The 25958-nt window shown below is 36.4% G+C and overlaps 1 protein-coding gene across 1 annotated transcript in view; it reads left to right on the top strand.

Annotated features, from left to right (window-relative positions):
* Positions 1–25593, top strand: part of ANGPT1 (angiopoietin 1) — a 472143-nt gene extending 446550 nt beyond the window's left edge. Inside the window, exons 9-10 of the mRNA XM_019974047.2 lie at positions 10367–10497; positions 23223–25593. Of these exons, the coding sequence (XP_019829606.2) occupies positions 10367–10497; positions 23223–23383 (292 nt within the window). The 3' untranslated portion in view covers positions 23384–25593. The remainder of the gene's footprint in view (positions 1–10366; positions 10498–23222) is intronic.
* Positions 25594–25958: the final 365 nt, after the last annotated feature.

A 25958-nucleotide genomic window follows, 5' to 3' on the forward strand; every position in this document is an offset into this window, starting at 1 on the left:
CAGGCAGATTCTTTTCCACTTCGCCACTGGGGAAGCCCCTTTATATGTATTACTTCATTTATTTGTCACCACAGTAGTAGAAGGACACTACTATTATTAGATTCATTTTGTAGAGGAACAACCGAGGATCAGAAAGGATAAGAGCTACAGTGCATACCCAGACGATTAAGCTCCCAACTCTGTTCTGTTATCTCTTGTGGTCTATAGACACTCATATGCAAATGTACATAACACAGTCCTACTCATCAGAAGCTAATGTTTTATGTGTTTATTTTTTGTGGGCAGTGGGTAGATGAAAGAAGGAAAAATTTTAGTTAACGACTTTATTGCCAATTATTTTCTTCATTCATACTTACTCTGTACCAAAACACCTATATCTTGTTGATATTTATATCTTTAAGTATCTCTCAATCTCTATCTTATCCTTAATTTGAAAGATGGTTGATTTTAGACTTGGGAGCAAAGGATCGGTTCAGTAAAGTTTTGGTCATTTATAAGTCCAATATGTGCTTGCACAATCCTGCACAATCTCTTTATTTAAAGGGAATAAAATGTTCATCTTGATGCTATTTTGAAAAGAAATAGAAAACATTGTTTAACTAGAGATAAGTTTACTATATTAGGAATGGCTAATATAGAACTCAAGTCTTCTTTGTGCTAAAAAAATTTATATTCTTGTCTTTATCTCAAGACTTCCAGCCTTAGTAATTCCCATTGTAGAACTCTATACTTAACAAAAAGACCAATATATAAAAACAAAACAAGTAATTTTCAGCTTCAAATACTAATAGAAATGAAAAAAGGAATAAAAATCTATCTTAAGTGCTTAGTATCTAAATAAGTTCTTTGCCTGCCTTTTCACTCGACATTCCCAACACATTCAAAGGATGAGTCCCATTTATATCTTACTTTTTTTTATCTTAAGTTACTTCACTTTAATTATGCTATGAATTTCACACCCCTTTTATTGAAAATACCCTCCTCATCCCTCTCGCAAAGTCCACGTCCTCCATAGATTGCAAAGCTAATTTTTTCCACCAAACTTTTTGAACACTTTGGCATCTTTTGATTTTTTTTCCCTTACCTTCTTTCATACATACTAATCATTGTATACCTCTCTACGACCTCTTCATGACACCAAATAAACGCCTCATCTTGCTGGAAGTCTACGCAAAGGCAAACACTGGTTTCTCTCTGTATAGACTGACAAGAGAAATATTGTCTTTACTTTCAGCAAAAGACGTTACCTATATCATTTAAACTCAGTGCTAAAAGACATGTTCTGGTATCACTCTTTGCTGGTGCCCAGCCCTTTCAGTAGGGTGGGGGCAGGGCAGGGAGGGTGGTTAAAGCAGAGACAGCCCTGGAGCAGCAACCAGAAGACATAACAGTGTTGGGAAACTCTGTCAAATTGAGTCATTGCTACCAGGCTCTGAAACAGAACTGTGGGGGTTATTTTGCATTTTCTTCAAGTGATTATGAAAAAGACAAACTAGTTCCATATGGTGGCAGGGAGAGAACTCAGAGCCAAAATAAAAATCTGCTCAGCTTGTCAGTACGTAAGACCTTAAAGTTCAGATATCTAAGAGCCTGTCTACTGTTTAAAGGCGCTGAGGCCAAACTTCAATTTGTCATACATACAACTCCCACTGCCTTGGATAATGAAAGAGACCCTCCCCTCGTCCCCGCCCCGCCCCCCCCGCCCCCGCCGACAGTACAGTGAAGATGTAAAAACGTGAGAGGTATGACAGTCCCTTAGGTCGACAAAGTCAGTGAGAAACTGGATGCATGGTATTGGGCTGCTTATTTTAAAGAAAAGAACATTATAGAATCACTTACATGATACAGCTGTATATTTTGAAACCTACTTCTCCATAATAGAAAGCACTATTGTCCTACATTCATTAGGAAATATGATTTAGTCTTTCTAGTTATTGAAACTTCTGTAAGTGAAAGAAAAAGTATATTTTCAACAAGAATGACTAGAAAATCGTGACTAATTTCAGTATGAATGTTTCATTTTCCCTTCAGATGCTAACTGAAAAAATAAAAATACTGACATTCTTTACAGTCACTGACCAAGTGGTACTCATATTTTTTTCCCTTAATTAGGGAAAATAGGTTTAAAAGGATAAACGCCATGATTTTATTTTGTGGCTGCTTTTTTGGTCACAACTAATGGTGTTCTTTGGGGGTTTTGTGCTATTGTTATTTTTTGTTGGTTGTTGTTGTTTTAGCATCCTTCATATTTTAGTTCCTAAGCCAAATTCTTTGCTCTGAAATAACATTTGTTTTTTATCTCCTAACACATCATCCTTCATGTAAGCCCCATCTACACTGGCTGAACACAAGAAATAAATGTCCAAGATTCTATAGTGTTATTTTGGGGGAAGCATTCTCTCCAGTGACTCACACTTTAAGTCCTTTTCAGCAGAGTCAGACGCAAGGCTGACTTTGGCCCTTCTGTATATTGACTTTTCTTTTGTAAAGTGATATTCCATTAGCAGAATAGAGAAAGTCATGGATAGTTAATTATACATAAAGCTTTTAGAAATTAACCAGAACCTCTAATAAAAAGAACCACATAAATATTCTGTTTGAGGCTCAATTCAAATAAGTATTCTTATCTAACTAGAAAAAAATACTTGGCATTAGTGAATGGCCAGCACTTAGTCTGGCCCTATCAAATAACCAACTATGATTGTTAGCTTTGGGTTAATAATTGCTATTCTGTGCTAGCTAAATAGCTGCTAAGAACAAATGAGCCCCTTAACTGTGAAGAGACCTATCCTTAATTATGCCATTACTCCCAGAATCCTTGTGGGATTCTGCAGAAGCACACTTGTCCTCATTTGTAAATATCTTAAAAGAGTGTTGAAAAATTTATATTTAAGAAATACCATCTCTATTTCCCAGTGCAAGAGAACAACTCTTGCTTAGAAGCATATAAGCAGTCCCCTGCAACATGTTAAGGATATAAACATAGAGGGGATGAATACTCCTGTATATAAATTACAAGTTCTGCTCAGACTTGTATGGTGAAAAATCCACTGTTCCTAAAAATATTGCTCTCTTCTATTATGTTTTACTGAGATATAATTGGCATATAACATTATATTAGTTTCAGGTGTAAGCAAAATGATTTAATATATGCCTATATGTATATATTGCAAAATAATCACCACAATAAGCCCAGTTAACACCCATCACCATACATAGTTAAATTTTGTTTTCTTGAGATGAAAACTTTTAAGATATATTCTCCTGGGAACTTGCTAGTATACAATACAGTATTATTAACTATAATCACCATACCATACATTGCATCCCCAAGATTTGTTTATTTTGTAACTGGAAGTTCCTACTTTTTTGACTCTCTGCCCCTCTTTTGCCAACCCCTCACTTCTCCTTTTAAATCATTGCAGCCACGTATGTCCCAGTATTTGCAGTATACTATCTTGGGACTTCCCTGTGCTTCTGCTTCTTGTTTTTAAGATCCCTGGACTGGGCAGGCCCTTAAGAAAATATTTTACACCTTATTTTGCTTTTTGTTTTTGAAATAATTTTAGCTAAAGAATTTACCATAAACATTTTTATATTTTGAATGTTCTCTGATATCAGTTGGCTATGCACACAATACAAATGAGTCATTCAATAACACAGAAGAACTAATGAGAACTGAGACCTAAGTTCTCTTCCTTTATTCTACCTGCACAATATATCAGACATGTTTTCATATCATGGAGTCTCTGAGAATATGAGAACAAAAACAGAATTGGAAAGATCAAGAGAAGCATACATGTGTGTGTATTTTTAAATTATTCAGTTGGTTGACAAGGAAGTAGGATTTTGAGTACCTGGCTAAATAAGATGCAAAAGCTGTCTTTCTGAAAATATGGGCCAGGCATATTTTAGTTATTAGAGCTATTTTTATTTGGATTTGATTTTACTTGCTACCTTCAGCCAACTGAAAATTAATTATACAAATCATTAGTTCACATTCATAATTTATTTATTCAGTAAATATTGAGCTTTTCTTCAGTATCAGAGGCTGTTTATTCTAGATTCTGGTGATTCAGTTGTGTAAGATACATCAGACACATGCCTCAAGGAGCTTACAATTTATTATGAGAGAAGACAAGTTAAGAAAAGGCAACTAAAATATAGCACAGTTAAGTTTCATCATAGAGGTATCCATCTGATATTCTTTGAGATTATACTAGAAATAAATCTTCAAAGATGAGTAGGGGTTCAGCAGATAGAAATTCTACGCCTTCCAGGAAGAGAGGACAGAGAAATGAGAATATGATGCTTTGAGGGAGCAAGTATTTGGTAAGCCTGGAGCATTATGTATGTGTGTATGAAATAAGAGATGGGAGGTGTGGGGTTGGTGTGGGAGAAAGTGGAGGAGGGCTAGATCTTCAAAGTCCTTATAAACCACAATAAGAAACTTGGACTGTACCTTTCATGTGTTGAGAGAACAACTGAGGGCTTTTAACCAGAGCAGAGGAATTACAATGAGAGGCATGTTTTGCATGAGCCACCTGGAGAATGATTTTCAGGAGAAGGAGAAGGATCAGGGCTCAAGACATTGAGACCAGTTGTAAGATTTTTATCAGTAATACAAAGAAGAGCTAACAGGACTGTAAGACTGACCTTCAGGTCTTGATTAAGTGGATCTAGAAAAATGTCTCCTTTTACCCACAGATCCTAACATCCATTGTTGATGAGCTGCATGCTGGTGCAGGTCATAACAAAACAACATTATAGATATTTATTCTACAGTTTATTCTAACCCTAACATATATACTTGCATGTATGTTTAGAGATATATAAAGACACTCTTAAACTTGTGACAATTGATGATATACGCATAGGATAGCTTCCAAATGATGTTGAAGAAGAATATGTGGTGGTATGGAAACACAGTCATAAAATCATATATGAAAAATGTGTTGTTCAAAAACATTATTTTATTTTCATTTGTGTTTATATGAGAAGAAACTTTAAAGGGTACAAAACTGACATAAGCGATTACTCCTGGAGTGTAGTTGAGATGAGCCTGTGGGCAGAAACTTTACTCCCATTGTTCAAAATTGCTTATAGAATATAATCAGGTATTAATGTATGCATGCATGCTCATTCACTTCAGTCCTGTCCAACATTTTGCAACTCTATGGACTGTAGCCCACCAGGCACCTCTGAGAATGGGATTCTCCAGACAAGAATACTTGAATGAGTTGCCATACCCTCCTCTGAGAAATCTTCCCAACCTGGAGATGGAACCTGTGTCTCCTTCATTAGATATAAATAATATTTTCTATTTGGAGAGGAAAAAAAAACAAGGAAAAGACTAAGTGTATGTAAACCATAATGGCAAGAGTAATTCTTTTTGCTTTTCTCTATTTCCCAAATTTCTAATTGTGCATTCCCATTGCCTTGGTAACACAAAGAAACCCTTGCAAATGAGGCTTAAATTACAACCCTCATATAAAAGTATTAGGGCTTCCCAAGTGGTGCTAGAGGTAAAGAATCCACCTGCCAATGCAGGAGACATAAGAGACACAGGTTTGATCCCTTGGTCTGGAAGATCCCCTGGAGGAGGGCATGGCAACCCACTCTCGTATTCTTGCCTGGAGAATCTCATGGAGAGAGGAGCCTTGTGGGCTATAGTCCATGTGGTCACAAAGAGTTTGACACTACTGAGGCAACTTAAAAGCAATATTAAAAAGTAAGAGACATTACTTTGCCAACAAAGGTCCATCTAGTCAAGGCTGTGGTTTTTCCAGTGGTCATGTATGGATGTGAGAGTTGGACTATAAAGAAAGCTGAGTGCCGAAGAATTGATGCTTTTGAACTGTGGTGTTGGAGAAGACTCTTGAGAGTCCCTTGGACTGCAAGGAGATCCAACCAGTCCATCCTAAAGGAGATCAGTCCTGAATATTCATTAGAGGACTGATTCTGAATCTGAAACTCCAATACTTTGGCCACTTGATATAAAGAGCTGATTCACTGGAAAAGACCCTGATGCTGGGAAAGACTGAGAGCAGGAGGAGAAGGGGACAACAGAGGATGAGATGGTTGGATGGCATCACCGACTCAATGGACATGGGTTTGGGTGAACTCCAGGAGTTGGTGATGGACAGGGAGGCATGCTGTGCTGTGGTTCATGGGGTCGCAAAGAGTCGGACACGACTGAGCCACTGAACTGAACTGAACTCTAGCAACTTAGTACAGGCACACATAAAAGTATAAACTATGTTCAGCACATCTAGTCACTCAGTTACTATCAACTTAACATCTGTGCTCACTTATCCACAGAATACAATGTAGAAAATCATTGTGTCCTAGAAAGTCTATCCCCATTAGTGAGCTTAAAGCTACTGCAGGGAAAATGGTTTTGACTTACCTTAAACCAATAAGAAGGAAAGTCATCACAAATTATAGAGAATCCAAGAATCAGAGTAGGAATTAGCATCACTCATCCAAGAGCGCCTGTGGGCTAAATTTACCCACTCCCAGTGGAAAGGGAGATTTCAAGCCAGCAGAGTCATAGCTACTTAATTTTGAAGTCATTCATCCTTGTCCCTAGACTCCGATTCTGTGTTCACCAACCAAGCAACTTTCTGATTATAATTTGGCTTTCTGTGTGAAACTCCCTCTAAGGAGAACATGAGACTGGGCCCCCTATTTTGACTGGAAATGGAGACCGGACATAAGTCTCCCTCTGTTTTTCAAGTTGTGTGTCTGCCTCTGAGAGGCTGAGAAAGTGATCAGTTTAAAACTTCAGACCATATCTTGAAGGTCTTGTGAAGTCACTCAGGTAACATGTTCCTAGGACTCCCCTTGGTAACCTCTCACCTTGCTTTCCCCTGGTGAGACGCATCTCTACATGGGCTGCCTACAATGTAAAATGCAAATTCCCAGTTGGAAATTCTACAGTTTTGTGTTATGAGTGGCTTTTAGCTTGACATCTCCAGAGTTTTAAAATGTAAGCTTTTATGTGATAATTCAGCATTAGAAGCTTCCTTTAGTGTTCTGTTAGCTACAAGTTCTGTTAATTATTGAAACAACTGAAACTTGAGGAGGGTTTAGTTGTATGTTTCGCTCTTGCTGAAAAGTCTCTGCAGAATGTATTTGTAAACTATTTTGGCACAGTCACACAACTGTTATTTGCTAAAAATATATCACTCTTACAAAATAATAATGGGACAGTACATGTCCTTAGGTGCAAACACATCATATTTATATGGAAAATATATTTACATATGTATCTTCAAAATATTAACTGATATTTATTATCTGTTTAAGAATCATGTAAAATTTTGGTCAGAGCTGGTCTCAGTCCTAGTAGCATCTCATTCACACAGAGCTTTAATCACCCATTATCTGTACTGTGGGTGGAGAAGGTTCATAAATGAGACTCAGGCGCAAAAGTGGTAACACGCATGGATTTGAAGGGAGTATTGCTAGATGACTTTGATGAGTGAGAACAGAGGGATATTAGGCAGAGTTAGAGAGAGGGGAAGGTCTCAGTCAGAGAAGACTTTGAGTATCAAACACAGGCTACTGACAACCTTAACTGTGTTGAGCCCTGAGGAGCCAGTGAAGGAGCTGAGCAAGTTTGCATTTGTTCAAAGTACCCAGATGGATATGAAGGCAGCGTGTCAGGTCCATAGGAAATGAGCAGATGTGAGGGGACTACATTAGGCAACTACTGTGTTTTGTTCACTAGTTTTTGAATTCTAGACAAATACTTTTCAAAATGTTCTCCTTGGACAGTGTGCAAGAGTAATCTGAGGTGTGAGTTGAAACCATACATTCCTCAGTCCAGTGAGTAGGTCTTTTTCACAGATAACCAGATGATTTGATGTACGGGCAACTGTTGGAGAGCCCATGACCTAGGTTAATGTAAATTTTATATGAGAAATGTTCCTAGAGAGTAAAGCAGGGTTTTGAAGAATGCCATATTTGACGTTAAACAGTTGGGGCTTTGAAATTAATTTTAGGTACACCACCAGAATATAGGTCCCTCAGGGCATGGTGACGTTCCATTTGTTTTATTTAATGATATATCTTAAATGCTGAGAACAATTATTGATACATAGTATGTGCTTAACAAATATTTGTTTAGTGGATACATAATGATTAATGACCCACTCCAGTGTTCTTGCCTGGAGAATCCCAGGGACGGCAGAGCCTGGTGGGCTGCAATCTATGGGGTTGCACAGAGTCGGACACAACTGAAGCGACTTAGCAGCAGCAGCAATGATTAATAAGAACTTGGATTTTATAGTCAACAATTGCCATAAGCCTCTTTGAGCTTAGAATGAAAAATTGGAATGTTGATACCTGAATCACAGATTTACTATAAAAATTAAATAACACCAGGAAAGCATTTAACAAAGTGCTTGTCACAGAGTAAATACCCTTTAGCACATCATCAATATTAATATTAACAAAATGATATAAGCTATAGCAACACTCTATGTACTTTGTTTAGAGATTAATACTTACAGTAATAAAAATAAACCCATTTTCCTTTGGTAGATCTTGCATTATCAGAATGATATGAGTTTGAGTATACATGGTAAAACAAACATCAAGCACACAAGCTGTAGAGAATTTTAAGTTCAGTTCAGTTGCTCCATCATGTCCGACTCTTTGTGACCCCATGGACTGCAGCAAGCCAGGCTTCCCTGTCCATCACCAATTCCTGGAGCTTGCTCAAACTCATGTCCATCAAGTTGGTGATGCCATCCAACCATCTCATCCTCTGTCATCCCCTTCTCCTCCTGCCTTCAACCATTCCCAGCATCAGGGTCTTTTCCAATGAGTCAGTTCTTCACCTCAGGTGGCCAAAGTATTGGAGCTTCAGCTTCAGCATCAGTCCTTCCAATGAATATTCAGGACTGATTTCCTTTAGGATGGACTGGTTGGATCTCCTTGCTATCTAAGGGACTCTCAAGAGTCTTCTCCAACACCATAGTTCAAAAGCATCAATTCTTCAGCAATCAGCTTTCTTTATAATCCAATTCTCACATCCATACATGACTACTGGAAAAGCCATAGCTTTGACTAGATGGACCTTTGTTGGCAAAGTATTGTCTCTGCTTTTTAATATGCTGCCTAGGTTGGTCATAGCTTTTCTTCCAAAGAGCAAGTGTCTTTTAATTTCATGGCTGGAGTCACCATCTTATTTTGGAGCCCAAAACAATAAAGTCTGTCACTGTTTCCATTTTTTCCCCATCTATTTTCCATGAAGTGATGGGACCGTATGCCATGATCTTAGTTTTCTGAATATTGAACTTGAAGCCAACTTTTTCACTCTGCTCTTTCACTTTCAACAAGAGGCTCTTTAGTTCTTTGCTTCTGCCATAAGGGTGGTGTTATCTGCATATCTGAGGTTATTCATCTTTCTCCCAGCAATCTTGTTTCCAGCTTGTTTTTCATCCAGCCTGGCATTTCACATAGTGTACTCTGCATATAAGTTAAATAAGCAGGATGACAACATACAGCCTTGACGTACTCCTTTCCCAATTTGGAACCAGTCTGTTGTTCCATGTCTAGTTCTAACTGTTGCTTCTTGACCTGCATACAGATTTCTTAGGAGGCAGGTAAGAGAGTCTGGGATTCCCATCTCTTTTAGAATTTTCCACAGTTTGTGGTGATCCACACAATCAAAGGCTTTCGTGTAGTTAAAAAGGCAGAAGTAAATGTTTCTCTGGAACTCTTGCTTTTTTGAAGATCCAACAGATGATGGCAATTTGATCTCTGGTTCCTCTGCCTTTTCTAAGTCCAAGTTGAACATCCGGGAGTTCACAGTTCACATACATTGAAGCCTGGCTTGGAGAATTTTGAGTATTACTTTGCTAGCGTGTGAGATAAGTACAATTGTGTGGTAGTTTGAACATTCTTTGGCATTGCCTTTCTTTGGGATTGGAATGAAAACTGACCTTTTCCAGTCCTTCGGCCACTGCTGATTTTTCCATATTTGCTACATGTTGAGTACAGCACTTTAACAGCACCATCTTTCAGGGTTTGAAATAGCTCAACTGGAATTCCATCGCCTCCTCTAGTTATGTTCATAGTGATGGTTCCTAAGGTCCACTTGACTTCTCTACCCACAGGTAGAGAATTTTACTTGTCTGTAAAGTGGAATTTTGCCTCCCTCCCTTCCTTCTTTTTTCCTCCTACCCCATTCTCTGTCTTTCTTTTGTTCAGAGAGCTTTGATCTTATAAAACAGTCGTTGAAGGGCTGAGTTCAGAGAAGGGAGAAAATGATGAAAAAGCCAAACATTCAGCAAAACCAGTCTTCTGGGTTCTATTATTCTATTGAACGACTTTTCTTTTTTTTTAACTTCAGGTTGTATTTGAAGGGTCACACTGGGACAGCAGGAAAACAGAGCAGCCTGATCTTGCATGGTGCTGATTTCAGCACTAAAGATGCTGATAATGACAACTGCATGTGCAAATGTGCCCTCATGCTAACAGGAGGTAAGTCCTACGGGGCCATTCTCTAAGTTATGTTTCATTGGTTTGAGGCTTGAGGTTTCTTATCTGTGAGAAAAGACTATGATCTTCTGGTCAGGAAACTGAATAGCAATTCCCTAGAGATCATTTTGTTCTGCCCACTAATTTACCACATGTTCTTGTGCAAGACATTGTTAGCATACTTAGAAGTTTGCCTCCTCCCCCAGCATGTATGGTGGGGGTGTGCTAAGCTTGGTTCTGAATAAATTCTTAAACCTCTTAAAGTCCCCCTTATCCTACTTTCTAAATACTCATAATGATCCCTGTGGTGGAATGAACAACAATTTGAATATTCAGTATACAGAAAAAGCAAAAACCCAAACTTTCTTACAAAATGCTTTACAACTGTGTAATTGATCATTCTATTGAAATGGAGTCAAGAGGGAAGAGAGATGGAGGTAGGTCTAAAGTTTTGCAATTCAAACTAGCTATACCAGTGCTTTTACATTATAAGGTATTGACCTCTGCAAGACATTTAGCTGGTATCAGTTCAGTTCAGTTGCTCGGTTCAATTGCTCTTTGCAACCCCATGGACTGTAGCACACCAGGCCTCCCTGACTATCACTAACTCCTGAAGCTTGCTCAAACTCATGTCCATCGAGTCAGTGACGCCATCCAGCCATCTCATCCTCTGTCATCCCCTTTTCCTCCTGCCTTCAATCTTTCCCAGCATCAGGGTTTTTTCCAATGATTCAGTTCTTTGCATCAGGTGGCCAAAGTACTGGAGTTTCAGCTTCAGCATCAGTCCTTCCAATGAATATTCAGGACTGATTTCCTTTAGGATGGACTGGTTGGATCTCCAGGGGATTCTCAAGAGTCTTCTCCAACACCACAATTCAAAAGCATCAGTTCTTCAGCACTCAGCTTTCTTTGTAATCCAACTCTCACATCCATTCATGACTACTGGAAAAACCACAGCCTTGAGTAGATGGACCTTTGTTGGCAAAGTAATGTCTTTGGTTTTTAATGTGGTGTCTAGGTTAGTCATAAGTTTTCTTCCAAGGAGCAAGCGTCTTTTAATTTCATGACTGCGGTCACCATCTGCAGTGATTTTGGAGCCCAATTTAGCTGGTACAGAAGATACCATTAAAAATATATATCACTGAGTAAGAGAGTTTATCCTCTTTCACTTTTTAAATATTTTTTCTCGCCTTGTGTGTCAAAGAGAAATTCTCAGTTTAGTACTAGCTTATCTATACTTTTTCAGCACTTAATAATTACTCTTCTTAGCAAAGAAGGAGCAAACTCTTCAGCCTCAGTCTCAAGACCCTGGTAAGGCAATAGCATCTACCTCAAATTAATTAAATTTTTTTTTTTTTTTTTTGCTGAGTTTTATGTCTCCCTTTTATTATAGAAAGTGGTGCTGATTTCCTCTTTAAAGGAATGATGTAAACTTTGCATTTTAAAAAGGATTCACAATATTTGATATTTAACAAATCATTGATTTCAAGAAAAATATTCATTAAATATTAATAAAAGTTATAAATGGGCCTGGCAAAAACTGCTCGTGAAGTTAATAAATGACTGAGTGAAGTCTAAGAAACAACTGAATTAAAACCTTACGGCAAATGATGTCGCTCAAAATTGTTCCAGGCTCTGGCATAAAAGAGTTGGCACCAAGCAAAACTGTAAAGGAAGCTTTGTCCCAGTGTCTCTCTTCTCACAGTTTAGTGTTGTTTCCCTCTCTTAATGGAAGAGTAATCACTCCCACCTTTAACTATTCTTATCCTCTGTTTGTTATCCTATAACAAACTCATGCTAGTAGAGAAAAAACTCTCTAAATCTAACATTTTACTTCTCCAAATATAGTATTACTATCATTATAATTATATATTATTACCTGTTACATATGTGTTGTACTATCTTCCTTGAATCTCAAACCAACTCTATGAAAGACACAGGGAGAGAAACTCGATTGTACGTTTTGTACATAAGGAAAATGAAAGTAATTAAATATTCATCATTTTATCCTTAACATCTAGCTTGGTAGATTGTGGCACATAGGAACTCAATAAAATATGTGTTGCATGAATGAATGAATAACCATCTTGGAACCCTTGAAGTCACTTTCAGATTTTGAAACCAATGAAATGAATTTTTTCTCATTAATTAACAAAGCATGAAAGAGTACAGAGGCAACATTTTGGAAAAATCTTTCCAACTTCATCACCATACCCAGGCCCTTCATTACTACCACTACCAAATCACATCCCATTTGGATTCCCATCCACTCCACTTATAGTAACATCTTTTCAACATCAGACTGGCCTTATCATTACCAAAGCCAGCTTGTTATGATTCTGCCTCTGTCATATCCTCCTCCTTAAGCTTTAAAAATGCCATTTTGACATCACATTCAAAAGTCTTTTATATGCAATTTTAGCTGTTACAAATTTAGAATATTTTGAAAATGTTACCCACAGGTTAGGTTTTGAACTTTTTTTTTTCCTAAAAGAAAATACCGCTTTTTATTACCTCCTTGATCCTTTAAGTGAAATTATCAGCAACTTTATACAAGGACAAACGGACTTTGATTGTACTTTTTTTGCCCACTTTAATATAGACGTGCACTTCATTTTCTCCATGTCTGTTTTTACAGATATTTTTTTCTTATCAAATAAATACAACACATGAAAGACCAACAGTAAAATTGTTCAAATGTTTACTTAGAATAGTGTTCCAATATGTTCATATTACTGTCATAATAATGAAAATATTGAGCAAAGCAAAGAGGAGAATGCATCTCTTGGTTAATGATGAGAAAACTACATCGCTCAGTATTGTGATTTTATTTCTGCTTCAGACGATTGAACTTTGTCATGTTCTTTCATCCATAATCATTCTTGGACCTACTTCTTACCCATCAATAAACACATATATTGAAGAGAAGAAATTTCCACTTATTGCTTGGGCTGGAATAGTCTAAGTAAATATGTTTCTGTAATAAACACCACTGCCCTATCAAATATCCTTTTAAAAGAATCCAGGTCTTGCAAAGTGATGCACTCTGCAAAACTAATATGTGGAATTTAGATAGCTAAGAACTGGGGTACACAAGGGTGAATGTCAATGACAGTCCAGGTAACTTGAGTATTATCTGAAACTTATGTTCTACTTAACTACCCCCACACCACCACCACTCTATATTCTCTGCCATGGTTCACCTTAGAAACACTTTCTCCATCTAATGATTTTTCTTCTCCTTTTAAAAGGTGTGTATTTTGACTTATTACATATTTTAAATCATGTCTTAAGCAGATAGATTTCATGCTTTTTGAAACTAATAATTCTTAGTTCTCTGTCATCATCAGTTAAAGCTTTGTTTTATCTTGTTTATTTATATATTTTCCATTGTTTCCTCTAAAAGAAATTAAGGATAAAGTCAGATTTATTGCCTGCTTAACCATCCTAAATAGTTTTCTTCAAGTACATGGAGGGATTTTTGTTGGAGAAGGTGGTATTGTTGTTACCCTATCTATCAACGACTGAAAAACAAGAGATAGGCTTAATTAAAAATAGAAGGTATTTCAGCTAGACAGAAAGTAGAACATTTTGTTCTTCCATCTTCCTAACATCTTAACTTCCTTCTATTTACTTAACATAATTTTAAGGAGCAACTGTTAAGAGTCAACACAATTAGAAAAATAAGCAAGACAGAATAGAGCTTGTATTTTTTGAAGAAGACCATCAACAAAAAGTAAACAATAAACACACGATTTCACATTATAGCAAGTTCTGGGGACAAAATATAGCACGTGATCGTTATTGGAGAAGGGAAAAGTGACTTTTGATGGAGTGTCCAGGAATCAAAGACTGGAATGAGTTTCCAGAAAAGATTGTGGATGTCTAGTTATGGACACCTTCAAGAAAATATAAAGGTAGTTACATGAGAGAGTTTACGTATGCACATTCCTCTAGTTGCCAGTCTACATAAGATTGTCTCCTACGTTTTCTTCCGGTTCTGTGAGTTTGTTATTCTGTGTACTCTTAGTGGCTGCAGTAGAGAAAAACAAGTAATATTATTTTTCAGTTTGGTTGTAGTTCATTGTTAGTGGAAAAGAAGTATAGCTGGCTAAAAAAACATATTTGCAGCAGTAGAAATAGATACCACAGTGTTTGATATGTCCTTTTCCAGACATATATGTACTTATTTCTACCTTACCAGAAATTCTTCTGGTAAAAACTGAATAATTTTTATGTTTTATTACACTGTTGTTATGGGACCATACAATCTATTTCAAAATCAAAATTGCCACACACATTTTCTATGAAACTGACCTCTTAATTAATCATTAGAGATGATTTGTTAGTGTGCGTTTATTACAAACCAGAAATATCTATGTTCTGTGATTCACTGAACTTAAGAAAATGTGTAAGTTTTCTCCTTAGGTTCCCCCTTTATATAGTATATTACAACAAATGTATATATTTCAGTAGTGGGAGGGATAAATTTAAGAGGTGATTATAGGAAATATTTTCTTAGTCTCACAGGAGAGCCCTTCTTGTACCCTCATGAATCCAAGGAAAGAATCAGTTTCATTATAAACTTAATGTTTTCCCTATTATTTAATATTTACAAAATGAAAATGTAATATCAGTCAACACATGCTTTTGTTTATATGAATTTATTGTATTAAATATGCAAAAAACTATGACTCAAATTATGAAAATGAAAACCTTTTCTCATTAGATTTTTACATGCAAAGAAAACATGGGCTTTAGTACCAAATTAGTATTCTTCAAAATATATTTTTCTAAATTCTGCTAGAAACTATAATTACTAAAGGTTGCTGACCAAAAGAAAAGAAAATGACCCCTAACAAAATATGGTATTGTTTTACATTATTTTTCTTACCTTTTCTTTCAACACAATTTTCTTATTTGGTATCTAATATAAAAGCTATGTAAAAATGTGACCTAAGCCTCTGCAGAAAGAATCTGTTGTGGTAGAAACTCCAATCTGTTTTCCCACACATAAACTATGTCAGTCGACAGACAAGACTTTGCTAAAGCTAACAAAGGATATTCTCAGTTCAATTCTAAAAGACAGGATAAAGTCATACACATAAATTCTTAGTACACCCTCGAACTTACCAGATGCTAGCAGTAGAGAGTTGATAAATGCTTGCCTTGCCTGCTATATAACCTTGAAGAAGACAAAATGGAAGAAATTAACAGGCTCCCTAACTGGTTAAAGTGACAGATCTTTGGGAAAATGTAATAATCTTAGAGTTTTTGATAACACAGGAAGGATGTGCTAAGCATTGTCAGATAACTGGCATTCCCTAGGTTTTAAGGCAAACATGTTGAGAGAAAAGATCCATATGGATAATTTAAGATTGACCACAGATATCTACATTGCATTACTGTATTTCAAAGCAATTTCTTATTTAGTGCATAAGCCTGTTCCACAAAAAAGGTACATTTCTTGAAATCAGGGACATCATGCTCTCCACCATTGTGTCTTCAGGGCCTAGTGTAGTGCTTGTCTCACAGGATGTGCTTAATAAATTTTGGTTAAATGCATGAGTAGGCTATCAGACTCTGAAAGGACATTGTGAAATCACAAATTATCTTGGTGAAAAGACATAAAAATAAATCAATGTGAATATGAATGTAACTTTTTCATGAACTTAGATTTAAAATGCCAAAGTATGTATATGTCTTCCCTGGTGGCTCAGATGGTAAAGATCTGCCTACAATGCAGGAAACCCAGGTTCAATCCCTGGGTCAGGAAGATCTTTTGGAGAAGAGAATGGCTACTTACTGCCATCAGGGAAGAATACTTACTCCAGTATTCTTGCCTGGAGAATTCCATGGACAGAGGAGCCTGGCAGGCTACAGTCCATGGGGTCGCAAAGAGTCAGACACAGTCTACTGAGCAACCAACACTTTCACTTTCACATGTGTATATTAATTTGCATGCACACACATGGAACAAAGGGATGAATATTAAAGACTAGAGCCACATTTTAAGAATAACCTAACCCCAGAAGACTAAATTCCATATTGGAAAACTTTTGAGTGTTAGGTTTATAACTTTTGAATAAATTTGAACATTCTAAGTGCAGAATTTAGGACTATATTCCTGTTCTCTGGGAGGAAGTTTATATTTATTGGAAAAAGGAAAAAATAATATCAGAAAATGTCTCTTAAAAGTTCAATTTGGAAAAAAGTGAATAAGAACTGATAGGCCTATAACACAAGGCTGCCACCAAAGCTTAATAGTTGATGAGAATAGCCAAACAATTTTGTTTATATTTTACTCTAATAATAAGTAATATAGTGAATATACATTGCACTCTTAGTGTATAACAGTCATTTCTGCATTATCATAAATGACACACTTAATAGTTTAAAGGACACTTCCACAAACCATTCGATAGAGATCTTTGGTGAGAACTAAGATATGGAAGACTTAGCTAAGTTGCTTAAGGTCGCAGAATTAATTTCAGAGGATTTGAATATGACCTCCAGATAAGCCATTACCTTATCCACTCCTTCTACTGCCATTCTTAAAAGAAACAGCACTCAAAGACAAGAATTTAGCTCTGTTTTACTGTTTAAGGCCCATTTTCATGAGGATTTCCTCACTTAACTGTAGTTAAAAGTAAAATGAAGTCCAAGGGAGGAAAGAGGCAGTAAGAGAATACCTAAAGGATTAAAATGAATTCAAGATTACCAGCCAGGATAAACAACTTTCTATCTATGGAACAAAAAGAAGAGAAAGGGGAAAAAAGCCAAGTCCTTGACTTGAAGAGGGTATGGGATGAAATGACAGAAGGAATGCAGAGTTCTGGAAGGATCCTTCGGCTCCACACACAAGAGCTTGCAGCTGCTCCTTGAGGCTAGTTCTGGGTAGGAGCTGGATTTGTACCCGTGAAATCAGTGAGTGATTTTAATGATGGTCCCGAAGATCACTAGACATCAGTCAGTTTTTTTTTTCAGCCTCATCCTTCCTTAAAAGAGGAAGATTCTTACTCTCTGTGCCAGTTCTTTGCATGTTGCTGATTAGAAAGAAATCCATAACCAAAGGTAGATCTTTTTATTTTGCTGTACTTTTTACCTTAGAAAAGAAGTGTTGAGAGACATTTTGTTTAGGATCAGAAGAATTTGAGAGTTAGGTTTCCTGACTTTCAAATAAATTTGAACTTCCTGAGTACAAAGTTTAGAATCAAGTTCCTGTTTTCTGGGCAAAGTTTCATGTATTGGTGATAAAATGTGAATTTTCTGCTTCAGAGATAAAAGACTCAAATGATTTTTCAAGGCCTGGGAAGCCCAAGATAGTTATTCCAAAACTAAATTTTAATGAGTTAAGTGTAAATGAATTAGAAACATGCTTCTCGGATTTCTTATTAAAATATACATAAGGTTACAGGTTATGAAGAAAAATGCTTGGCAAAGTTCATCTCAGCAATTGCCAATCTTAAAACATTTAAGACATTTTATCAGTTGTCCCAACAGCAGATGGAAGCTGCCGCTCCCTTCCATCCTTTGCGTTCATTGCTAAGTTCTTTAAAGCTTAAAGTGCCTCTTCTAATTAACTTCTTTAACATATTGCTCATCTATCCCCAGGCACTTATAGAACAAAGTACAAAGTTGATATCACCCCAGAATTTTAGAAGGTATTTAATTCAGCTATTTGATATCTAATCGGAGAGGAAATGCAAACCCAGGAATACTCCTTTATATGTTCACAAGGATACCTTCAATCTACGCAAACTTACCTTGTTCTGAGGACCCATGAGTACATATGGTTATCTGTGAATGCAAAAGGAGATTAACCAGTAGTAACCAGGAGCCTGCTGTACTTTTTGCCTGCTTTCTATGAATATGCTTTAAAGCCACTTCTTTTCAGGATTTGTGTTAAATGACCAGGTCATGCTTAATTTTTTCAAAGAGAGGTAGAAAGTGGGCAAACTTAAATATTTGATACAAAGAAATTTCTTGTTGTTCCTTGTCAGAAAAAACAGGAAATACTTACTTGCATACAAATAACTAGTTTTGCGAACTGAAAGTTCAGAGTATTTTTTTTATAAAGGACTGCTGCTGCTGCTAAGTCGCTTCAGTCATGTCCGACTCTGTGCGACCCCATAGACGGCAGCCCACCAGGCTCCCCCGTCCCCGGGAAGAACACTGATACTACAACTGAAATTGTCATGAGTAATAATTGCCCTTTCATTTTATTTTCTGCAGTCTGATTTTTTTTATTGGAGGATAATTGCTTTACAGTATTGTGTTGGTTTCTGCCATACATCAACGTGAATCAGCCATAGGTATACAAATGTCCCCTCCCTCCTGAACCCCGCTTCTATCTCCTGCTCCATCCCACCCCACCCCACCCCTCTAGGTTGTCCCAGAGTACTGGGTTGAGCTCCCTTGGTCACAGAGCAAATTCCCATTTGCTATCTATTTTACATATGGTAATGTATATGTTTCCAAGCTATTCTCTCAATTCGTCCCACGTTCTCCTTCCCCCACTGTGTCCACAAGTCTATCCTGTATATCTGCCTCTCCATTACATGCAGATTCTTTACCTCCTAAACCCTACGTAAGCCCATAAAACCCATATTAGGTAGTTAAATGCCATGTCTTTACAACACGAACACTGAACAACTGTACTCATTTGAATCCAAATTATTTTCATGTTTCTCTAATTAACCCTAGCAAGCAAATAAGTAAATATGTTGGCACTGATGACTTGGTCTTCATTATGAAATGATTGTGATGATCCCATAAGATCTGATTCTTTTTATTCCTGCTCTAAAGTTTATGCCTGCTTCCTAAATAACTTACAAAAGAACCTTTAGATAGGCTTTTAGAGGCTTTAATAGTGTGCCATCTTATATGATCTCTGCACCTGTGCTGTGAAAATGGTTGATTAGATATTTATGGTCCACATCTTAGGAATGAGGAGGTAAGTGACTATGTGACATTGGAAAAGTTCCTTAAATTGTCTGAGCATCAGGGTCTTCATTTTAGTACTTGCCACACCACATAGGGTTGTGTGGAATAAACTGAGAAAATGTGTATAAATATTTTAGCAGAGTCCCGATACATAGTAACTGTTCAGATATCAAATGTTACATTTACTATTGCCTAAGATCCCTTAGCTATTAACTGGTGAAGTCAGCATCAAAGTCAGGGTCTTCTAATTTTTGGTCTGGTGCTTAGGCTCCCCATTGCCCACAAGAGCATTTTTAAGCATACAATAAAACCCTCCATGTTCTTGTTCCTGTTTATTTTGCCAGCCCTGTGTTCTCCAACCCCTTACCCACTGGCATTGCAGCCAAGCCATGCTGCTGGCAGGCACTCTCTCCTGCTCTGCCAGAGTACGTACTGTCTTTAGATAATCTCTTTCTACCCTGTGAACTCCCACCCATCCTTCAGGATCCAGATCAAGTGATGAGTGAACCTTACAGATCCACAAACAGGACATTCTGCCTCTGTTCCCAAGATTTTCCTTATCTCTGTTAAATAGCTATCTTCTCATTTAACAGTTTGTTTCTCTCTTACACAAAATTGTGTACTCCTTGAAGTCAGGAATTTTGTTTTACTCAACTCTGACCCCTATATCTGTCCATTGGTTAGTATTTGTTGAACTGATTCCCCTTCATCAACGTGTGCTCAGAGTGGCTTTGGTAGACCACAGTTAGAGATCAAGGGCTCTAAATAATATTTAATTAAACATTTAACCTGGCAGATGTGGTTCCCCTGGTAAAATATTGGTTCCCATTCCTAGAGAATGTTCCACTTGTTCACCTGATGATAGACAAGTAGATTGGATAAACTATAAGATTTTCCACATTGTTTTAATTTCCACCAAGATTGCCATTTTTCCACCTTAATTTCCTGCAAGTCTTTCCCTTGGCCACTGGATACCACCAACTACACTGAAGTTCTTTTAGTCCCTAAACACCAAACTCTCTTTCAGCTTCATGGCATTGGCATGTGCTATGCTTTGCTTAGTAAAGTCTTTCCCCATCTTCACTTTGCAGTCTTCTCATCTGTCAAGTTTCATGAAATATCAACTTCTTCCATGAACATGAAAAGACAAATAGGTCTCCTGTTATTCTCCTTCATAGCTCCCTGATTCTAACTCCCCTCTCCTCTTCTCTGTTTCTTCCTCCCCTCATCCTCTTCTTCTTCCTTTTTCCATCATCATTTCCTAATGATTTGTACGTATTTTATTTATTTGCTACATTTTTTTTTTGCCTGTTTGTCACATTAGGAGTAAGCTCCATAAGAGTAAGGACCACATCTGTCCTGTTGAGTGTTGTATGACAACACTTCATGAGGATTATAAATTGAATGAATAAAGAAATAAAAAATGAATACAATAAACTCAGATGTTATATATACAGGTATCTATCAAATATAGCTTTAAAAAAAATAAACTGGACTAATTCAGACCATAGAGGCTTTAAAAGAAGAAACAGTCTGTCAATAAGTCTGTAGGCCCTTGCCAGTCATCTGCTAAGCACACTCTGTTAGGTGTGGCACTAAGAATATGGAATATAAACCATGCCTTTACATTTGTTGTTGCTGTTGTCTAATTGCTAAGTCATGTCTGACTCTTTTGCAACCCCGTGGACTGTAGCCTGCCAGACTCCTCTGTCCAGGGGATTTCCTAGGCAAGAATACTAGAGTAGGTTGCTATTTGCTTCTCCAGAGGATCTTCCCTAACCAGGCATCAAACCCATGTCTCCTGCATTGCAGGCTGATTCATTACCACTGAGCAACCAGGGATAATGAATAAAAGACTATGTGATTCGATCTTCAGACCCTCACAGCTTCAGGCTACTGTTGCTCTTATTAACTTTGACCTATCCATACTGGTCTCCTTTCAGTGTCTCCAAAATGCCTTTCTTCTTACCTGGAACATTTTCCCACTTTACTCGTTAGGAAAGATACATAAAATCAGTTTATCCTATTCCCTCATGTGTCCCTACTTTTTCTTGTCTCTTTCGGAAGTTCATTGTAGTTTCCCAATGAATGCATTCTTCAGTCTGTGCCCTTCATTGCCAGGCTATGTTCCAACAGACGTCTGCCCTCCCACACTCTTCCAGAACTCTTATGACTTTCTATAAACCAAACAAATCCGCACACTTCTGCCCTGAGTATCTTAATGTAACTTGGAGGATCCTTTTATGATTTGTAGTGGTCCTCAACAATCAAGTAACTGTGCTTGCTTTAGAGACCGTGGTGGATATTTGAAAGACTATGAAAGGCTCGTTAACATGGTGGAAGAGTGCCTGAAGAAGGTCATAGAAAAGGAGGAGAAAGTTAAAATACTGAAGCAATCAAGTAGAGTTTCATTTTGTCCTTTAAGAGTCTTACGGGTAAATAAATTCCCTACTATTAGAATGCCTTTTTTTAATATAAATAGCATAGTTTTACTGGTTGTACTTACCAAAAAATTTTAAAGGAATTAATCCTAAGAAGAAAAAGGTGGAATTTTACAGTTTCCTCCTTCCTTGCCAAATAAGAACTTTCTTGTCCCCCGTGTTTTGACTACATTAACATCTATGTTGTTTGCATACAGTTGCTAAAACATTAAATACAGTGTCTTTCCAAATTCGTTGACATACCTTACTTTTTCCTAGTATGAGTTAGTGATTAATATAGCTTGTTAGGCCTCTAGTATGACTTTATAAACACAACCCAGCTGTATTCACCCTCCAAAATTGAAAAATGAGAACTAGTTTTTCTCCATTTAACTTTTTCTAAAGTTTCTGCAAGATGATGCTCATGTTACAGTTAAACATCAGCTGTACAGCTTTCTCTTTCTTTAGCTATTAGTCCCTTAGGTATAACTCTGTAATCAAAGGGAGGTCAACTGTATCCAAATACAAACATGCCAGAATGTCTCTGGCATAAATCTCTCCCTAAAGATTTTAGTAGTATTGCTTCAGGAGAGAGGGGGAAAGTACTATGTTTTATCCAAAAGCTAAGAACTTAATTCATTTAAAAAATAAAGTACTGAGTTATCCTTGCAGAGAGCTATGTGAGCACAGGATCTATATGTTACTCATCGTTTTTCTTTTTACTAAGTTTAGAAAGAACTTTGACAATCACAGGAAAACATTCTGCTCTATAGGAACTATGTGGTTACTCTGAATGAATGCTTCCCATATTGCTATAAACTGCAGAGAGGGTATAGCCATCCAAATTCATAGTTATTTTCTGCTATCCAGTTAATTTCAGAAGCAGCTAAGGGCCAGTAGGCAAAATTATGAACTACATGGAGGACATTTCTTTCTGTTTAGATGTTAGCTGTCCAAGCTTCTGAACTTCATTGCTAATAATTAATTGCTCTATTTCCAATAACAGGCTTCAGGTGGAATGCCTCTGAAGGGTTTCATTTTACTTACCCTTTGTACAAATCCAGGCCTGACTAGATCGTATCTTGAAACCCAAATGCTTCCCATCATTACATTGGGAAATGAGTCCCAATGGAGTGACACTGAAAGCTGATTTTCATGAGAGCGTTCCTCTTTCTGATTACACTGTTGGATGCTATTTAAAACAATTTCACTACCAGGAAGATATTTTTTGAATACCTCTGATTTGCAAATAATCATAAGTATGAATGTTTCCCCTCAGTAAGTGGCATGAATTTCCAAATGTTCAATTTACTTATGTAATTGTTTCTTCTCCTTCTCTTTCATTATTAACTAATTTTTCAGGCTGGTGGTTTGATGCCTGTGGCCCATCCAATCTAAATGGAATGTTTTATACAGCGGGACAGAACCATGGAAAACTGAATGGAATAAAATGGCATTATTTCAAAGGGCCCAGTTACTCCTTACGTTCCACAACTATGATGATTCGACCTTTGGACTTTTGAAGGCATAATGTCAGTCAAGAGCAATTATAAAAGCCACCAAGAAATCTGGAGAAGCCACCAGATGAGAAACTGCTTGAAAATTTCTGAAGCAAACATATGGTCTCCCTTCTAGCAACAAGTAGCAGTTATGTGAAGTCACCAAGGTCCTTGACTGTGAACTTGGAACCTTTTGAGTTCACAGAGTCTCTACTTGGGATGATTGTGTTCATACGGCTTGACTATAGACTGCCATTCACTGTCATGCTTTTAAAAGGGAAGAAACTGTTAAGGTCACTGTGCTTCAAACTACTACTGGATCTTATTTTGGAACTATGGTAGCCAGATGATAAATATGGTTTATTTCATGTAAAACCAAAAAAAGAAAAAGAAAAAAGAGAGAGAGAAGAAGAAGAAAATGAACAACAACAAAAAGAGTATACATGAATAATAAAATCTGGCTTGCCATAATCCTTCAGAAAAGATATATTACACCAGTGAAATGGTGTTATTTCTATGCAAACCTAATAAGTTTGTACTGTTGCACAATTTTAATAAAAGTTCAGGAAGAACAGCATTGCCCTCTGGTTTAGTGAAATGGATTTCAGAAGTCTAATTCCTAAATCATACTTGCTAGTTGATATCAGTTAACCCATCTTCAAATGTAAATTCCATTTTGGTAAACTATAAAGAATTGTAGTGCATGAAGAATAGCAGTGTGAAGTAGAAACACACTCCGTTATTCTTTGATTTTTTGATACAGTTTTCAGAAAAGATGGACATAATCAACTATTGGACATATGAGATGAAAATTTATCCTTCCCCCCATGCTACAGTTTTCATTTATTTTAAAAACTGACTGATATATAAATATATTTATAGCCTGAGTAAAATTTAAAGAATGTGAAATATATCATCAAGCCCTTAAAATAATATACATGCATTTAATATTTCTTTTGATATTATACATGAAAGCAGTATTTTAGAGTGTAATAAGTTGAAATAAAACCAAGTAAACTGGAACAGGTCATTTTACAGTATCTTCTTGCATGTGTCCACTTAAGTGTAACTTTATTATTTTTAAAATAATTATCTTCAATCCTTCACCCTGTTATTTCATGCTAATTTAATTTTTACTAATTAACTGAAACTTGCTTTCCAGATTCACTCTGTTCCAGTTTCTATAAAAGATACACTTTGAAGTCTATGAAAAGTGAAAGAAGAATTATAAATATCATTGTACATAGCATGTTTATATCTACAGTAAACCTAATAGCTGTTTATTCTGGAATATACCACATTGCCCTCAATTGATGCAAATAAGCACATTTTCAAAAAACTACTATACAACTTTATGAAATATACTATTTCTTCATATTTTTCTACCTTGGGCTCTGTTTTGTTAGGCAATTTCTGATTTTAAGACATTACCATTACAGGAAAAAAATTGGCAAACTTTGTATTATATGTTAAAACACATGAACAAAAGAGAAAATTAATCATAGTCACTTGACTAAGAAAATTCTAATTACTAGTTACTATAAATCACAATGAAAATATTTCTATGGCTTAACTGATTTTAAGTCAATTTTGGACACATATTTATGGCAATTTGAAGTTACTACAGTATTTTGTCAAGAAGTGCTTTCTGCCTCTAAGTGCTCAAGGCTACAAGCGTGAACAGTTTTTATCAAAACATAGGGTATACTCTGATATAAGAAAATTGAAATCCACTCTGAGTTTCCTTTCTTAAAAAAAGTAAAAGTTTTTATCGGGCACAGTTTTAGGCCTGGTGACTTGATCTCTTGTGCCTTTGTGGGTTTCCTCCATTTGAGAGAATAAAGCTACTCACATTTTTCAGAAGTTATTTTTTCAAAGTTTACCATCAAACGTTTATACTTTTACATGTGTATACAAACCTGTTCTGCTTAAAATTGATGTTTGCAGGTATTCCGCAGCTTTTCTGTTCTTGTCAACTCTTTCATAGCACTGTTTAGCTGCTTCCTCTGAAAACCTCCTTGATGTTTTCATTTAAGTGAATGAAAGTGAGTGTTTTGTTTTTGTGTTCCTAGAGATTTTTTACTTACCATTCTTTTGAAAAGTAATACGTTTTCCAATTCATAATACAAAAATAAAAGGAAATAATGGGAAAAAGCATGATATTTACTGTTTTGTTATCTGGGTTTAAAAAATGAAATAGTTCCAATTATTTATAATAAAGCAGTATAAAATGTTTTATGACTCCATTATGTGCACTGTGGCCATTTAACATGTATATCCTTTGCATTTAATTATTCAGGATAAGACAATTAGGTAATAGGATTTTGTCTTTCAATTTTTATATGAATTAAACTCATGTAGTTTCTATGCCAATTTCTGCACATCAATGGCAGCTTTATTTGATTTAAATAAAATTGAAAGTAACATATTTGTGCAACTACTCATTTTAAATATTTTACAAGTTTTAAAATTAGAGATATATGGAAGTATGGGTTCTATGAAAAAAATTACCAAATGTGCTAAAGTCTCAATCTTTGAAAATCTTTCAGTCTTGGATATGATAAGAAAGCTTAGCTGCATTAGAACATTAGATCAAAGC

The sequence above is a fragment of the Bos indicus genome, chromosome 14 (genome assembly GCF_029378745.1).
Source record: "Bos indicus isolate NIAB-ARS_2022 breed Sahiwal x Tharparkar chromosome 14, NIAB-ARS_B.indTharparkar_mat_pri_1.0, whole genome shotgun sequence".
NCBI classification, from domain to species: Eukaryota; Metazoa; Chordata; class Mammalia; order Artiodactyla; family Bovidae; genus Bos; species Bos indicus.